Here is a 17,617-nt window from a genome sequence, read left to right on the forward strand (position 1 = left end):
TCTAAGACAGCAGCTCACTTATTTAAGTCTGAGCACATTTGGGATTTGAAGCCCTTCATATGGAATATTTGGGGAGGAGGAGAGAGACATATAAAGGAGTTTATGAACTTGAAAATTATTCTGTGTTACAGTTCATGTTTCAGGTGTGGTTTAGAGTTAAGAGAGAGATCTCTCTCAAGGAATTTCATCCTGTGACTGTTCTCTTAATTGAATTCCCTTTCATGAGAGATAGTTTTCCTCCACAAAAGTTTTGTCTAGATAAATTAAAATTCTTGATACATTTAAACTATATTTCATGACTAAGAATACATTCCCCAAGAGGGCAGAGGAGTACTATTTTTAAGTACACACTCTTCTAAAGGAATAAAAATGCACATGGAAATAGTTTTATTACTATTTCTATATGAATTCTATCAACAGAACTGATTTCCAAATGGTCACATCTCTAATTAAAGGATCTCAAATGGCACCTGATTTTCTAAGTCATGGAATTTTACTTAATTTTTTTCAGATTTTTATTTTAAGCAGTAGTCTTTGGATGCTACTGCTGCTGCTGCTAAGTCGCTTCAGTCGTGTCTGACTCTGTGCGACCCCATAGACGGCAGCCCACCAGGCTCCCCCGTCCCTGGGATTCTCCAGGCAAGAACACTGGAGTGGGTTGCTATTTCCTTCTCCGAGTCTTTGGATGCAGGAATGCACAAATTCAAGGATTCCCTCTAATTGAAAAGGAATGTTTAAGTACAATTAGTAATATTTTTGAAAGCCAACAACTGTTTTCCAAAAGAGGAGTACATTTTTTTTTGTTTCAAACTGGATTACAAATTACTGTATTTTTCTTACAATAGTGCTGAACTTTTATTTGAGGTTTTCTGTTTCTGAAAAGCAGGCATGATGGATTGAAATAAAAGATAATTTATTGCAATGCTTACTTTCATGTGCAGAGAGAAGCAGTGTAATTGTAATTTACAGTAGCTGTCAAGAAAAAATCCATCACAGATGACATTAAAATGACTTATTTTGCCTGAGCCACTTATTGTTTAAATGTGCATAATCTAATAGAAAGAGATTATTTTAAAAAATCTGCTTTATATTCTTCTAAATTAATATCAAAACATATACTTATGAATTAAACATTAAAAACCATTCATTGATACTTTCACCATGACATTTACAAGGATAAGTTTAAATTATTTTTGATTGAACTGTCACATATTTGTGATGCATGAATGTACACATTCAGAGTATCCTCATATGTACAGCTCATATCATCGAAGGATAATTACAAAAATACAGATTTAGAAATATTTTAACGCAAATGGAGGTACAGTGAGCATAATAACGCTGTAACCTAAAGATCACTAGACATCCCTCATAAAAAAGAAGGGCACAGGGAGAATTCTTTTAGCCAACACTTCTTCGGAGACATCATCCTATTCTTTAGGTTTCAGAGAATTTCAAAATTTCCTATAAAGATCTCCAGGTTTTGACATGATCCTACTAAAAGATGCTTGAATGTTCTTTCAGTGGTGTATCAGTAGAGAGAGGCTATGCAAACGATGGTGAATATCTTAATCGAGGCTGAGTTGAAAGATGTTTGTAAACCTTTGGTCTATAATGATTCCGAGTACTTCTGGCTTAAAGGTGGAGACTGTTTATTTACTCCCTTGAGGGTTTGCCTGAATAAGAAAAGGCGAAATAACAGATGTCCAGAAACACTGCCTTAACACATCAGAACAAATATTTGTTAGACTCGGGGCCAGTTTCCTCCTCAGAGGCAGACACAAACCGTCTAAATAATGAAATGCATTAGAGTAATGGGAAAAGTTCATTGTCTATGCTATTTTTCACATAGTTTTGTGAGTGCAGTTGTTGGGACTGATCTGGTTTTCAAAGCAGCCTGTACATGCAGATTCATTCTCTACGAAAACTGACCTTTGCATCCAGATAGCTAAAATTCAATGTCACTTTCAATTTTACTCTTCTTCTTTTTTTTTTATGTAGCTAGAATTAATGTAGTGAATATGTAATGAAATGCATTATCCTGCATGGAGATTTATCAGATTTTCCAACTGAATGCTATGCTTTGCTAGTACTAGCTGGAGTTCACCTGCATGTTGGTGTGGCGTGTGGCTCTTTTTTGTAAAGAGTTAAGTCGTACACAAAAAAAGGGAACAAAGGTCAGCACCCAGCCGCCACTTGAATGTGAGATTTTTCTTTTTATTCCCCTTGATGTATACTAGGCTCTGTGTTATTAGTCTTAATGATGGAAAATTGTAGTGTTGATACAAATCTTTTTTTCAAAGTAGTAGGCGGGAGCTCCATTTGTTAGTAAGTTTTTTTGTGACTAAAAGCCACGGACAGTACATTTATGTAGCAGTAAAAGGCCTAGATGCTCTTTCCATAGCAGAGCTAATTATTCCTACTGTGACCTTACTGATCTAGCCTGTTCCTAGTACGTCTCATCTGCACGCCTGTTCCTCTGTGTAGATGGTGTCAGAGAATATGAAAAACCCTATAATGAAACCATTTTCATGATGGAGAAAGGCTACTGGAGTTGCACTTGCTACAAAGAGGCTCAATTATATGAGTAATTGTGATAATTTTCTACATTCATAGCCTTCAATGGGGAAAAAAGAATGAGAGCCACAAAGGAAAATTACTTTAACAAGAAAGTACAGAGAGTAAAAATGGAAGAAGAGACAAAAAAAGGGGGAAAAAAAACAGAAAAAAAAAAGTTTAAAAAATAGATCTGAAGGGAGGAATAGCGAGACAGGGAGAACAACAGAAATGCTCAAAAGCCCATGTGCAGCTGTGTTGCACAATTAAATTGAATTTTTTTTCCTGCAGTTGATGAATGTGACTACTGCAAATGTGCCTCTGTAGTTAGCTATCATTTGTTGTTCCGTGACAGGAAAAGGATAATTACCTCTCAGAGAGAATCAAAGGCTGACATGCCCTTTAGACACAGCCATGAATGCAGAGCTCGATAGAATGCTTGAATAAGAATCTAGTGTTCTCTGCCCCCTTCTACTGAAGAATAAATTTTGTTAAAATGCAAGAGCACCACCAGTAAATTTGTTGAACCCTAGGTGTTCAAAAATATGAGGTACATCTATCGACTCATCCCATTTGCAAAAATAAAACTGCATTTTGAATTCATTTCTATTATATTCATGGACAGTAAGATAGTGAGATATGCATTAAATTTCTTTTCCCAGTAGGGGTCTGATTCAACATTTCCTATGAAAGAACAGAGAGACACTATCCTTTTTTCCCAGGCTAGTTAGCCTATAATTTAAAACTGTCAAAAACACAATTTTGTTCAAAGTCTTCAATAAAAGCTTCTCCGATATAACCCAAAGAGATTTTACTAAAGTTTGATTCAGACACTGTTACAATATTTTTAAAGCCATAAATACATTTAACTGATATTTTACTGCCTTTTTTCTTAGAGTATTCGAAGGCTTACGAAGAAAAAAGGCAGCATCTTTTCAAGGTGACTAAGCCTTCCATCCTTCAGACAATTGGGAAGTATTCAATGGTTCATATTAATGAGAGCAGTACTTTAAAAGGTACTAATGTAACCATCTTTAAGAAAATATGTTACTTTTAAATGAAAACACATATTCTGCACATCTACTTCAAAACAGGGGGAAAAAAGAGATCTAAAATAGGTAACAGATTACAAAGAAAAGTCTTGAATTCAGAAAATACACATACTCTCAAAAAGCAAGCAGAGAAGGCTGTGTGGAAAGTAAACAGTGGTTTACAGGAAAAATGAACCAGACCAAAAAAAAAAAAAAAAAGATCACCCTTTCAGGCTGTCTGCTAATCCACTAATTTGAAAGGTAAGCCTTGCTTGAGCTAATGCTTTTTATCTTTCTGTCACAGGAATAATTTCACTTCATGCCTTTATAAAATCTAGCTTTTCTCCTGTCTCCTATTCAAGATTTGAGATACTTACCTTTTCTTAGCTACTCTTCCATGTTTGGTATGAGTTTGAATATAGGAACACTACAGACCAATACGTCGAGCTAAAACTAAAGCAGTCATATGAATATTGCTTGCTGCTTCTATCAGTTTCTTTGTTGACCTGATATAATTCACTTTTTTGAAATCGTTTTCTTTTTTTTAAAACTCAGGGAACAGCACTGCAGCCTGGCAGTTCACATACTGATATCAGACTGAAATGACGGTTCTGAATCATAAAACATGTCATCAACTTTACACCAAGCCACCAATAACCTTTGTACCATCTGCCAACCCTCCCTTTATTTGTCACTGTAAGGCTTACCTGATTGTGTTTCCAATGACAGAGAAGGGAGCCCCCGCTCTGCAAGCCGCAATTGCTTCATCTCTACACCTCCTGGCAACCTCCACTAACTTTTTACCACATTCATCCACATTGCCCACCAAAAATGTTTCTGAGGTGTCTCCATGGTAGCCATTGTAGTAAACCTAAACACAGGCAGAAATGTACAAATATGTCCTTGTTTAAAAATCTATTCTCCTACAGTCTACCTTGCATTCCTTTATATATTTAGTAAATTCATGTGTTTCACCCTTCCAGAATTATTAAGTTTACAGAAACATGAAACAGACACACAATGATATTACAAAAGTTTAAATAAATACATGACTAGCATGGCTCTTTCAGCACTATGATTATCAATATTCTTTAACAGTTTGAGTCCTCATTTTATTTCTGAGGCAAAATTATATATGCAAAAATAGTGACCAAAGACATTGACCCATAATTACTGCAATAGGTTTAGAGAATTCAGAAGTATTTCACACAGTGGAAGGTTTCTTAAAGTATCATAAAGATACTTATCTTTTATTTACCAGTCCCACACTTGGAAGTGATAGATAATGACAAGAAGAAATAAGATAGATGTGTCAGTGTTATAACAGACAGAAGAAGAATTCAGTTCCAAGAACTGAAGTGGCTCAATATCGGAATGAAATAAGTTATAGAAAAATCCTGTCTGGAAGTGAAATCTTAATCAAATATTCCAGATAGCAGAATGTTAACAGAAAACACTATACATGGATTTTTAAAGAATCAGAATATAACAAAACAGGTTTAAGAATAAAATGACAGAAAATAGCATTTTATCTGTCTTCAATGACTCAGAAGGCCCTGCAGGATCTTGAAAGACACCATATTCATTATGAAAATCAATAATCACCAAACACTGTAATAAATACAGAAGGTAGAGGAGACTGGTTGAATATTGATCCTTTGATATAGCATGGAATTTGCTATTTTGCATAAATTTGTCCTATGTAATTATTTTTCACATTTCTCTTTCTCATGAAGTAGAATGCAGGAACTGTAATAAAAAAGATGTTTATCTAAGCTTTCTGTTTTAATATGCAATTAATCTGTATACTCGTCTTCAATAAAAATACTCTTGTATGCTCTGTAAGGGAGGCAGGAGAAGTCTTTATCTTCACTTTTCAAGTCAGGAAACAGAGGCACAGACAAGTGACTTGTCTAAGGTTAGTGGCAGAAAACAAGAGGCAGATCCAGGTCAATATGATGGATTCTTGGCTTCTAATCCAGTGTTTTTTCTACTATATCAAGTCACCTTGCAATACAACAGTGTTTTATATATTTATTCCCATTTGTAACCCAAGAGAGTACAAATTTTTACTTTATACACAAGAATATAACATTTATTAATAAAGAGCAATTATTAAGACAAAATTGTAACGCTGTTTCTGTAGTTGCTATTTAAGTAAAAATGTATTTAAAAAATCATTATTTGCCTTTTCATATTACTTTTCGCTAGTCTGAAAATGACTACTTGAAAGATTCAGTATATATGGAAATAATACTTTTGAAAGTCTGTGGCAGTTATCTATAATTATTGGTTTTATCCACAAACTATTCTTGTTTTATTCTTCATTTATTTAATTCTTCATTTATTAATAATTTAATAACATTTAAAATGTTTATTGAGCAACTATTATGGGATATCACATCATCTTTTTTTTTTAAACATTCAACTTTCAAGGGGAAGTCTATTTTCTTGTGATATATACTAGACGTAAACAATTATAAAATGTAATGAGTATTTTCTGATAAGTAATGAAGCCTTTCATTTAATAAAATATTTCATAAGAAATATAATTTCAGTTACTGACCTGCATGTTTCCTTGGTCCCTTCACATTGCTCTGTGCACGTGTTTAGATGTGTCCAACTCTTTGCAACCCCATGGACTGTAGCCCGCCAGGCTCCTCTGTCCATGGAATTTCCCAGGCAAGAATACTGGAGTGGGCTGTCATTCCCTTCTCCAGGGGATCTTCCTGACCCAGGGATCGAACCCACATCTCTTGTGTCTCCTGCATTGGCAGGCAGATTCTTTACCACTGTGCCATGTGAAAAGTCCTCACATTTTGAGACACTCGAAAACATTTCACTTTGATCATTTGAATGTTAAATGTGAAATTGTTTACTGAAAGTCTTCAGGAAACTTAGGAAAGGCAGAGACTATTCTCTTTGGGCACATTGGAAACAGGTGGGAAGGGCATGCTGATTTCATTGAAAGCAGCAATATTTTATTAGGGATGATTAGGTAAGATAATAAATGGATAGCCTCTAAGTCAGGTTTAATCTAAAAGAAAAGTGCATAATGAAAAATACTTTATTTCATGTATACTTTATAAAATACCTCCTTCTACATATTCTGAGCTGGAGAGAGAGCAGCAATATGTGTGGAGCAAATGTTCAAGTATTCGAAGTAACTAGGACAAAATGATATAGAGAGTATCCACCATAAACGAATTTTTGGCTATATACTAAGACAAATTGCTATGAAGAGAAAAGACTGAATTAATTTAAACAACTAAAAAGCAGACTGAACTAAACCACTGGATGCCAACTTCTACCACATTCCCACTCCCATCCACGTTTCATGACCTGGATATGAAATCATATTACTAAGAATATTTTCTCACTAATAGAGAAAATACTCCTTGAATGCTGTCTGTCTCAACTAGTTCTCAGCAGATGTTTACTTTATATTTATTTATTTATTTGAAATATACTTATTAATCATCAGATGTATAGAATTTATGTACAATCTCCATTATCCTAAGGTACCGTTACATAATTTTTTAGTAAAACGAACTGTCAAAGCACAAATAACCTAAGTCTGAGAACTGTGAAAGGCTAAGGAAATTAGAAAAGGTTAGAGCTTGTACAGTTTGAAGTTCCTGTGTTAAATTACCTGGGGCTGTTATTTGAAAGAAAGGCTGTTAACCATTTGGTGAAAACTTAAGTTCAAGAAAGAAAAGCACTCTGCGTGTACGCTTGGAGTTCAAGGCTGTCTATACCAGAAATGGAACACAACGTTACCTTCAGGGATTTTAATAAATCTAAGGAACACTGCTAGCAAAAGAGTTTCTGTCCAAATAGACTGACACACACAGGCCAATGTAGCCCCTAATGACAGAGTAAGATAATGACAGGCCCCACTCAAAATCAGCAGGAAGAGGAAGATCAATCTTGGCAGAGTGAAGGAAAAATGCTGGCTTTCTTCGCCTTAGCTCATCTCATATATATCTAGCTTCAGCAGCTGCCCAGTGCTGTAGGGCTCTGCATTAACCACACAGTGGATCAATAACAATTACACCTTCTCAAAAACATGACACATAGCAGGATTGGGTTGACATTTCACTTAGGCCAACATTGATCTCAGTGCATCTGATTCCAGCCCTAAATTCAAGTCAGGCCTGGGTTTACTTGGAATAAACACAGCGTTAAAGACAAAAAAGGAAACCAGCTGCTTGCGTCTGGGTCTAGAAGTAAACAGCACTTCCATCGGCGCAGTTCACGTTTTCAATCCACTCTTCTTCCTGTTGCTACCAGCAATTCTGAAGTTGATCAAAGACTGTTTTTTATATGATTTACTCACCGTGACATCAATGTTGATAATATCTCCATCCTGAAGAGGTCGACTGAAACATAAACAGAAAAAAAAAATGGTGATAGATCCCAATAAAAGGAATATACAAATAAATACCTAATGACTACAATCAGAAGCCCAATGAATAGTGACGATAATTCAGAGTGGAGAAGGATTGAGTGGAATAACTGTATCTAATCTTTAATTATTAGTCATATCATTTTTACTAGAAATACATAATATGAACATGCAGCATCACTGTTTAAAAATCTACTTATTCTCAACAAAATATACTTATTATTACCTTAATTTCGCAAAGAGCCAAAACAATAGTGGATGGTAAAAGAAATATTCAATGTACAACCACTTTTTCAGATTACATATTGCTTTAACAAACATTAAATGGTGGTATTATGTCCATTTAGAAACAAAATACTTCAAAATTGTTGCTTTACCATAATCGGTTTCAAAAGTTTGCAGGCAGGTTTCAATTAAACTATAGTGTCTTTCAACATACATTACAGATCTTAGTTTCACGTTTCAGTTTCCAAAGGAACAATATGTTATTAAGCAATGAATACCTGTCAGGAATACCATGACAAAGCACGTTGTTTACAGAGGTACAAACAGATTTTGGAAACCCTCCATAGCCTAGAGGTGAGGGGTAGGCATCATGACTGATTATTTCCTGATGAACAAGAGCATCTATCTCTTCAGTTGTCATGTCAACCTGAAATATTAAATAAAGAAACTGTGAAGCGACAGTTGGAGAGATCTCCTGTATTTATTGACTGTGCCTATAGCTACAGCCCTTCCAGATGAGGTTGTACAAATTTACTGTGATAAGCTTGTGATACAACATTTTAATTAATTATGATTAACACCAAAATCCTAAACTGTGCCTTTCTGACAATTGTTTGGGTATATGGTGGTGTTATGGGCTATTAGGAAATGGCCATTTTAAACTCTAAGATCCTTTCAATCATTTATGAATCATTAAATGACAGGATTCCTTTTTAGCCTGGAGATTTCAAAAACACGTTCTGAGGCAACTCCTTCCTCTTCCTCAATAGGTTAGTGGCCTCGGCTGATCAAGGCATATAAATTGTCAAAAGGATCGTCAGTTGAGGTGACAAACCTTGAAAAGTAGGTTGACCCATGCCTTTTTATCCCAGCAAAACATTACGTGGGTTTTGCAGTGATGGCATGGAGGTTATGGATCATCATCTGAAAAAATTAGTTTGATACATTTTGTAGAGATTCTGGTTCACTGATCTTGTTTCTTTCATACCAAAACAAATCAGTGTGTTTTTAAAAATATTTTTCCCTTACTAGAAGATACCCAAATTGCTCCCAAACTAAAAGAAAACTAAAATCAAGTTTTGTGGGCACATAAACACTGTCTCCATAAACTCATATATTATAAGTAAAAGTCTAAAACAAGATCTTTTATTGAAAATTAACATTCCTTCAACTGTTTTCTTTATGTTATTTTATATTCACATTATGGTTCATTGATAACAAGTCTATCACACAGATGTTACACCAAGTGTTTCATATTTGAGTCTCATTTCCTAAATGCAGCCCACCTTTTGGAAACTATAGGCTGGTATTTTCTTTTATGATCCTTACATAGCAGGATTCAGATTCAGTTTCAGATTATTCTGAAAGACCTAAATCTTATAGTAAGATAGTTGCATACAATTACATTGCTGAATTACCTACAGCTTGGTGTGTCTGGTCTGATCTTTCTTTGCAGAACCAATGCAAGAAAATAGGAGCCAAAGTATGAGGCAAAGCAACTCTTCAGGCACAAGAAATAATGTGGGGAATAAAAGCAGAAATTACAGGCAGGAATAAGAGGGCAGAAGTCAAAGCTGTCTGTCATGGAGCAACTTGGATAGGCTGACTGAGCTCAAGCTATCTTCAGAATTCTGCTACTTAACATTGACTTTGGATTTTAAATTACCTTTTGAATAAACAGAAAATACACAATTCCTGTCCCCTATCCCAAGGTTTGACTTAATTTTTAACAAATTAGATGTGTACAAAAGAAGAGATAAAGGAAATAAGGAAAAGTGGGGAAGGTCTGCTGCCCTTTATGCAAGTCTTGCGAGGCTTCGTGAGACGCCACCTTTAAACTCTTCCCGGCCAAGAGGAGGACATGTCGGGCCAGCTGACAAGCCTGGAGAAGCCCTTGAATCTGATCTTCATTCTTAACTTCTATGCTGTCTCCCCAGTCGGGTACAATTCCTGTCGTCACATAGTCTGGCTTCTTTATGTGCTTGAGGAAAAAGGATTGAAAACGAAGATCAGAACCCAGCGCACGACAATGGGATCATTTTTTCGCACACAGCCTCCTGCTTCATGGAGCTCTGCCCTTCCTGCCGGAGCACCGACCTCCGAAGCCAGCACAACAGACCCTCCAGGCTGCCCCCGGTTCCTTCCCCTGCCCTTTTGAACTTAACGTGGCCTGTTAGTGCTGCCTCTGGATGGTCTGTTAACCTTACTGGTGCTTTGAGTCACACTGGACTGAAGGAGACTTCTGGTCAAAACAAACAGGAGTTTTCTTTTCTTCCTCCTCCAACCCTCTTAGAATTGCTATTGATGACAAATAGCACCCAGTTCCCCAACCGCCAAATGGTTAATTAAGAGTGCTTTCATCTCCTCGACACAAAGATAAAATTTATGCAAAGGGTAGCCCACAACACCCTCTCCCAATGAATGTATGTAAAAGGCAGACTGTCAAGTTCATGGATGCCTATCAAATACACACTTCCCCTACATGTTGCAACTGTACCCAAACTAAGAAGGAACTAGAGGACAAAACAAAACAGCTCTTTTGCCTTTTCCTTTCTTTTCCCCCAAGTACATAAAAAATACTTTGCACACTTTCATAATTTGTCAAAAACAAACTCCTTCCTCCTCTGAAACTCAAAATGTTCAACTCTGACCACCCTTGGAGAACCTTCTCCCCCACTAACTTAAATCCATGGGCGGTATTCAGCAAATAAATACTGTCTCACACACAGAGCTCCTTTCAGACCCAGGTTTTGCACAGCTCTTTACCAACTATTTATGGCAACAGCTACATAAGTTTTGTTGAACAGCACCCAGTAAGGCTACACAGACTTTGGGGACAGGAAGCTGAGGGAGATAACACTATTCAATGAACATCACAGCAACTCTGGAAGGGCTAAGGTTAGGGCTCTGTGCTTTGTGAACTGCATCACACAGGATTTAAGGACCTTCACTTATCCCTGTGTTCAGATGGGCCTTTCTGACACAGGTAACATCACCACTTGGGCTGCCACAGCCAAGCGTGGAGTGAGCATCTTCCCTCTGGCTTCGGTACCAGTGCCCACAAAGCACTCCCATCTCCACAGCCCCGCCTCCTCCTGGCTTTGCAATCTGGCCAGGTTACAACCACAGGCAGAAGGGCTGTTGGCTTGTCACTGAAATTCTAAAACAATACATTCACCTCTCTGGAGACTTCTTTTTTGTTTTCTACTAAGGAAATACCAGAAACATACTCTGGGCTCTGGTGGCCTGTCTTGTCAGCCCTTGTCACAAAAATGAGCCACTCACCTTCAGGGAGTATGATATACTTAATGTTGATTTACTACCCTGCAAAAAAAGTCATAGAAAGAGGGAAAGCAGGTGATTTTCGTGGCAAATCTTTATTTCTTTCAGCTATTCTCACTCTTCCTAATTGATCCCCACACCTCCTTTACATTGCATCTGGAAAAATGGATAGATTGTCTTTCACAGAACTATACTCTCTGAAAAAAATCAAGAATGCTTTGAGACAAGATGTTTTATTTAATTTACTCTAAAGGGCAATTGAAAGACAGCATTAATAGTAACACAGAAAATGTAACAGCAAGCTTTAGGAAAAAAACGCCTAGTGTATTGGTTTCAAGGAATCTTTCTTAAATGATTCCAACTGTTGTCAAAAAAATTTTTTTTAAAGTTAAAGACACTATATACATAGAATCTTATCTTCATGGTAGAAATTTAATATGGAAAATTTCATGATAGAAATTTAAATTCTAAAGAACTAAGCAGTTAGAAGCTCAGTGCCTTATTTTAAAAAGTGAATATTATAGAACTGCAGGATGTTAACACTTCCCAAACCACAGTTTTATATCACAGACTAAGTTTAAAAATTATAATTCAGATGCCTCAGAAATCAAAGGCGCGAAAACACTCCATGGCTTCTGCAGTTAACCTTTATCTTGGCTGGAAAAAGCAACAGATAATAGGCAATGCAGTACCTTCGGGACTGGATGAGCTGAAGAAACTGCAGCCGGCAAAACTATACTGTGGGAAATCTCTCTTTGTCTCCGGAAAAAGAAATTTCTTCTTTGTTGACTGGTTGACTGTGTGTGTAAGTAGATATGATTGAGTGGTGACGAGAAAATCCTATGACAACCTGGGAGCAGAAATAGACGTATGTTAAGCAAAAAAAAAAAAAGTACTTATTGCTACATTTTCAGTTGTTTCGTCGCTGTCCATTAAATCATGATAATAATCCTTTATTGGTTCAAAAACGAAAAAGCTCCAAACAGAAAGGAAAGCAGTGATATTCTGAGTTCTACTACAATAGTAGTACAGCATATTTATTAGCTAATGCTCTGTTTACTTAAATGTTTGACAATGGGAAACTCTATCCTAGTGGGAAACAAACATATAGAAACGTCTGCTGAACACCAGGTCTATCAAAAGAGCAATTTGTGCTGTGCTACCTTAAACGCAGCCGTGTCCAGGATGACCCTAGATTCAGGGCACTGTTTGGGTGGCTTTATATTCTTTAAGGTCGTTTTCCTTTCACGAATCCTGGACAAATTGCCAGCTGCACGTTTTTGCCCTCGATAGGATTACTACTCTGTGTTAAGTTCATGTGCAGCGAGGCATTATACTGAAATTCACTGTAATGAATGCTCAAGTCAGATAAAGACTAAATAGTAAAAATGTAGGGTGCAACCCTGAAAACACATGAATGTAGGCTCCAAAAGTACCCACAATAGGAATTTAGAAATATCTATCAAAATTTTCAATGCACATATCCTTTGACTCGTCGGCTCATCTCCTAGGACTCTACCATATGTAGTGATGGAAGTGTGACGATGAACCGCAGCACTGTTTGTGGTAGATAAAAATGAGTGATAATCCAAATGTCCATCCGTAGGGGACTGGTTAAATATACTACGGTAAATCTACACAACAGAAGGCAGAGAAGTAGAGAGATATTAAAGAGAAAAAGCTAAATCATCTCTGCATATTGATATGGGAAGAGGTCACAATATATTGCTAGGAAATGCTGAGCAGTATGTATGAAAAACTCATTAAGGTAAAAAGAGCTTATGCATTTATATAAGTTTGTATATGCCTGTAAAATTTCTGAAGATTGATATTCATCAGATTCTGGGGCATCTGATTGGGGCTGGGGTGGGAAGGAAGACTTCCTGATCCATTCTATTTTCTCTAAACCAATAGACTTTTAGGATCATTCACTTGCATTATTTTTATAATTAAAACAGTAGTTTAAATCTCCCTTACATGCCATAATTGCATGTCAGGGGCTGGCAAACTACAATCCAAAGGGCAAATCCAGCCTGCTTCCTGTTTTCATAGAGCCAACAACTTGAAAATGATTTTTATGTTTATGAATGGTTGAAAAAAAATCATAAGAAAAATCCCATTTTATAACATGAAATTATGCAAAATTCAAACTTCAGTGCCCATAAATCCATAAATAAAGATTTACTGGAACATAGTTGTACTCATTCACTTATAATTAGTCATGACTGCTTTTGCACAACAGTAGCAGAGTTGAATAGCTGTGACAGAGAACATGTGGTTCACAAAGCCTAACATATTTACTACCTGCCCCTTAGAAAAGAAGTTTGTCAAACTCCTGATCTAGAGAACTGGTTCTCAAAATGTGATACCCAGACCAGCATCTGAGTATCACATGGGGAAAAGATACAAATTCTTGGGCCCCTCCTCAATTTACTGACCTAAATTGTGGGATGAATTCAGCAATCTGTGTTTAACAAACCCTCACCCAGGGTGATTCTCATGCATACTAAAGTTTCAGAATTACTGGCCTAGACTAATGGAAACACAAATTACAGGTAAGTATTGGCCCCAAAACTCAAGATCTCTAAGTGAACTGGAAAAAAGGCACAGATGCAAACAGACTCCAGTGGTCACTGATTCAGTTTCATAGTAGAAAGTTAGTCACTCAGTGATGTCTCACTCTTTTGTGACCCCTTGAACTGCAGCCCACCAGGCTGCTCTGTCCTTGGAGTTCTCTAGGGAAGATTACTGGAATGGGTAGCCATTTCCTTCTCTAGGGGATCTTCCCCACCCAGGGATTGAACCCAGGTCTCCAGTATTGCAGGAAGATTCTTTACCGTCTGAGCCACCAGGGAAGCCTGTCCGTGTCCTAAGTTTCACTCAATTATGTTCTTCCAGAAAGCTGAATATAATATTGTTGAATAAAACTTCCAGAGCTGTTTCAGGTATTGTATTTTAAACAATATTTTGAACAATTCCAAATACCAGCCAAAATACTGCCAGGAATATCACCTTTGTTTGACAGAGGCAGATACATATTCCCTAAAGTTTGTAAAGTACAGTATTTCCCTAAAGACACCACCACCATCCCCAGGGGTGTGAACTGGTCTAAGAGGGGGCAGGGCAGTTTCCTAGTAAAAGCAGATAGCTAGAAATCAGAAGCCTGGACTTTTGTCTCAGCTCTACTACTTCTCAACTGTGTGGGCCTGAGCAAGAATCTTGTTTTCAGTCTCAAGTGAGAATTAATTGGAATAAAGTATGTGAAAGTGCCTTACATTTAGTAGATGCTCAAAAAACAGTAGTTCCTTCAAGAGTACTGAAAAAGCAAAATGAGAAAGAAACTATGGGCTTCACTATAGCTTCCAGTACTGAGAACTTAATGGTGGTTCTTCAGCTGCTAAGTGGTGTCTGAGATGACTGTTTGCGACCCCATGAACCAAGCATGCCAGGCTTCCCTGTCCTTCCCTATTCCCAGAATTTGCTCAAATTCATATCCATCGAGTCAGTGATGCCATTCAACCATCTCACCCTCTGCCACCCTCATATCCTTCTGCCCTCAATCATTCCCAGCATTGGGGTCCCCTCCAATGCTCTTCACATCAGGTGGCCAAAGTATTGGAGCTTCAGCTTCACTATAAGTCCTTCCAAAGAATATTCAGGGTTGATTTCCTTTTAGGATGGACTGGTTTGATCTCTTTGCTGTTCAAGGGACTCTCAAGAGTCTTCTCCAACACCACAGTTCAAAAGCATCAATTCTTCAGTGCTCAGCTTTCTTTATGGTCCAACTCTTATATCCATTCATGACTACTGGAAAAACCATAGCTTTGACTAGACAGACCTTTGAGAGCAAAGTGATGTCTGCTTTTTAATACGCCGTCTAGGTTTGTCATAGCTTTTTCACTGAGAACTTATTATGTATCAATTACTGCACTAGGCCCTTTACATATGTTAGCTCATTGACCTTCATGAGAACCATGCAAGTTGTGACCTGTTATCACTGCGCTCCACAGTCGAAGATGTGGAGGTACACAAAGGTAAATAACTCCCCCCAGAGTGCAAAGCTGAGGGGACACAGGTCAGTTTGCCTTCATAAAGTATAATCCTCTTCCACGCATAAGAAACATGAGCTAACAACACACAAGGAAACACTCTGAAAATGTAAAAGTCATCCGAAAACTATTAAAAGTTACTACTTTTTTTTTTTTTTCAAAAAGTGGTGATGGGTTGGCCTAATCCATCGTCTTTCTCAAGCCAAACTCCCTTTGCTGACCAGATACTTGCTGCAGGGAGGTGACTGACAGAGGTCTGGCTGGACAGTCTGTGAACTGTTGTTGTCGTTCAATTGCTCAGTCATGTCCGAATTTTGCGACCCCATGGACTGCAGTATGCCAGGCTTCCCTGTCCTTCACCATCTCCCAGAACTTACTCAAACTCATGTGCATTGAGTCAGTGATGCCATCCAACCATCTCATCCTCTGTCATCCCCTTCTCCTGCTGCCTTCAGTCTTTCCCAGCATCAGGGTCTTTTCCAGTGAGTCAGCTCTTCCCATCAGGTGGCCAAAGTATTGCAGCTTCAGCTTCAGCATCAGTCCTTCTAATGAATATTCAGGGCTGATTTCCTTTAGGATTGACTGGTTGGATTTCCTTACAGTCCAAGGGACTCTCAAGAGTCTTTGCCAACACCACAGTTCAAATGCATTAGTTCTTCAGCACTTAGCCTTCTTTATGGTCCAACTCTCACATCCATACATGACTACTGAAAAAACCATAGTTTGACTATACTGATCTTTGCCAGCAAAGTAATGTCTCTGCTTTTTAATATGCTGTCTAGGTTGGTCATAGCTTTTCTTCCAAGGAGCAAGCATCTTAATTTCATGGCTGCAGTCGCCATCTGCAGTGATTCTGGAGCCCAAGAAAACAAAGTCTGTCACTGTCTCCACTGTTTCCCCATCTATTTGCCATGAAGTGATGGGACCAGATGCCATGATCTTTGTTTTTTGAATGCTGAGCTTTAAGCCATTTTTTTCACTCTCTTCTTTCACTTTCATCACGAGGCTCTTTAGTCTGTGGATACAGAATGGAAAATCTGGATCCCAGCTATCACCAAGGAAAGTCTCAGGTGTAATCAATCCATGATTCTGGGTTCCCTAACTGCATCCCTAGGTAGGACCAAAGTTAAGCTCCCAAATGTTTCCCTTATGAGAAAAGCATGTATTATGATGACTATTAATGATGGTAAGACTAATAAAAATAGTAACAGTGGTAGTGGTGAACACTTCATAGCCAGTTTCTGTAATTAAGCAGAGTGCTGGGTGCTCCACACACATTGAGTCTTGCCAATGCTGTTGGGGAGGGGACAGCTGTTGATGTCACTACTTCATGGTTGAGGAACCAAGACACACCTCTGGCAGCCCCAGCTAGAGTCCTGGAAGTCCCAATCCAGGGCTGGCTCTGCTGCTCCAAGCTGCCTTTCAACAGTGTGTACAGGTTCTAGTAGCTGGCATGCTTGGCTAGAAAGTATGTTTTTTCAGGGACTCAATTTCAAAGAAATTTTTTTTAATCATGAAAAAAATAAACATCATGAGACCAGCCAACATTCAGAAAGAATGTATTTTTCATGAAAAGTCTTGGAATTGATCTAACCGGGAGGCATTGCAGTAGTGAGAATAATACAAGCTTTGAAGTCAGACAGATCTTGAGTCACCAAAACTTCTGAGCCCCACTTTCTTTACCACTAAATGGGAACAGTAGTGCTTTCCTCACCACAAGGCTATTGTGAGAATTGGCAGAAATAACATTATCCTCAAACCATCTTTAAAAAGTAGGCGCTCTATGGGGGAATTCCCTAGTGATCTAGTAGTTAGGATTCTAGGCTTTCACTGCTGTGGCCTGGGTTCAACCCCTGGTGGGGGAACTGAAATCCCACAAGCCATACAGTGTGGCCAAAAAAACAAGGAGGTGCTCCATAAATGTTTATGTCTCTTCCTTTCCCCTCTCAACACTCAACATGTTTACCTTAGGCCTCAAAATGTGTTTATTATTTTATTTGACAATTACTTATTGAGCTCCTCCTGGGCTTCCCTGGTGGTTCAGCTGGTAAAGAATCTGCCTATAG

The 17,617-nt window shown here is 37.8% G+C and overlaps 1 protein-coding gene across 4 annotated transcripts in view; it reads right to left on the reverse strand.

Moving 5' to 3' along the window:
* METAP1D (methionyl aminopeptidase type 1D, mitochondrial) overlaps positions 1 to 17,617 on the reverse strand; it is a 76,980-nt gene that overhangs the window by 5,458 nt on the left and 53,905 nt on the right. For all 4 annotated transcript variants that reach the window (NM_001429824.1, NM_001429823.1, NM_001046342.2 and 1 more), the window contains 5 exons: positions 12,195 to 12,352; positions 10,052 to 10,201; positions 8,499 to 8,647; positions 7,927 to 7,969; positions 4,295 to 4,458 (listed from right to left, as the gene is read on the reverse strand). In NM_001429824.1, the coding sequence (NP_001416753.1) occupies positions 4,295 to 4,458; positions 7,927 to 7,969; positions 8,499 to 8,647; positions 10,052 to 10,201; positions 12,195 to 12,352 (664 nt within the window). The remainder of the gene's footprint in view (positions 1 to 4,294; positions 4,459 to 7,926; positions 7,970 to 8,498; positions 8,648 to 10,051; positions 10,202 to 12,194; positions 12,353 to 17,617) is intronic.

The sequence above is a fragment of the Bos taurus genome, chromosome 2, assembly GCF_002263795.3.
Source record: "Bos taurus isolate L1 Dominette 01449 registration number 42190680 breed Hereford chromosome 2, ARS-UCD2.0, whole genome shotgun sequence".
Lineage (NCBI taxonomy): Eukaryota > Metazoa > Chordata > Mammalia > Artiodactyla > Bovidae > Bos > Bos taurus.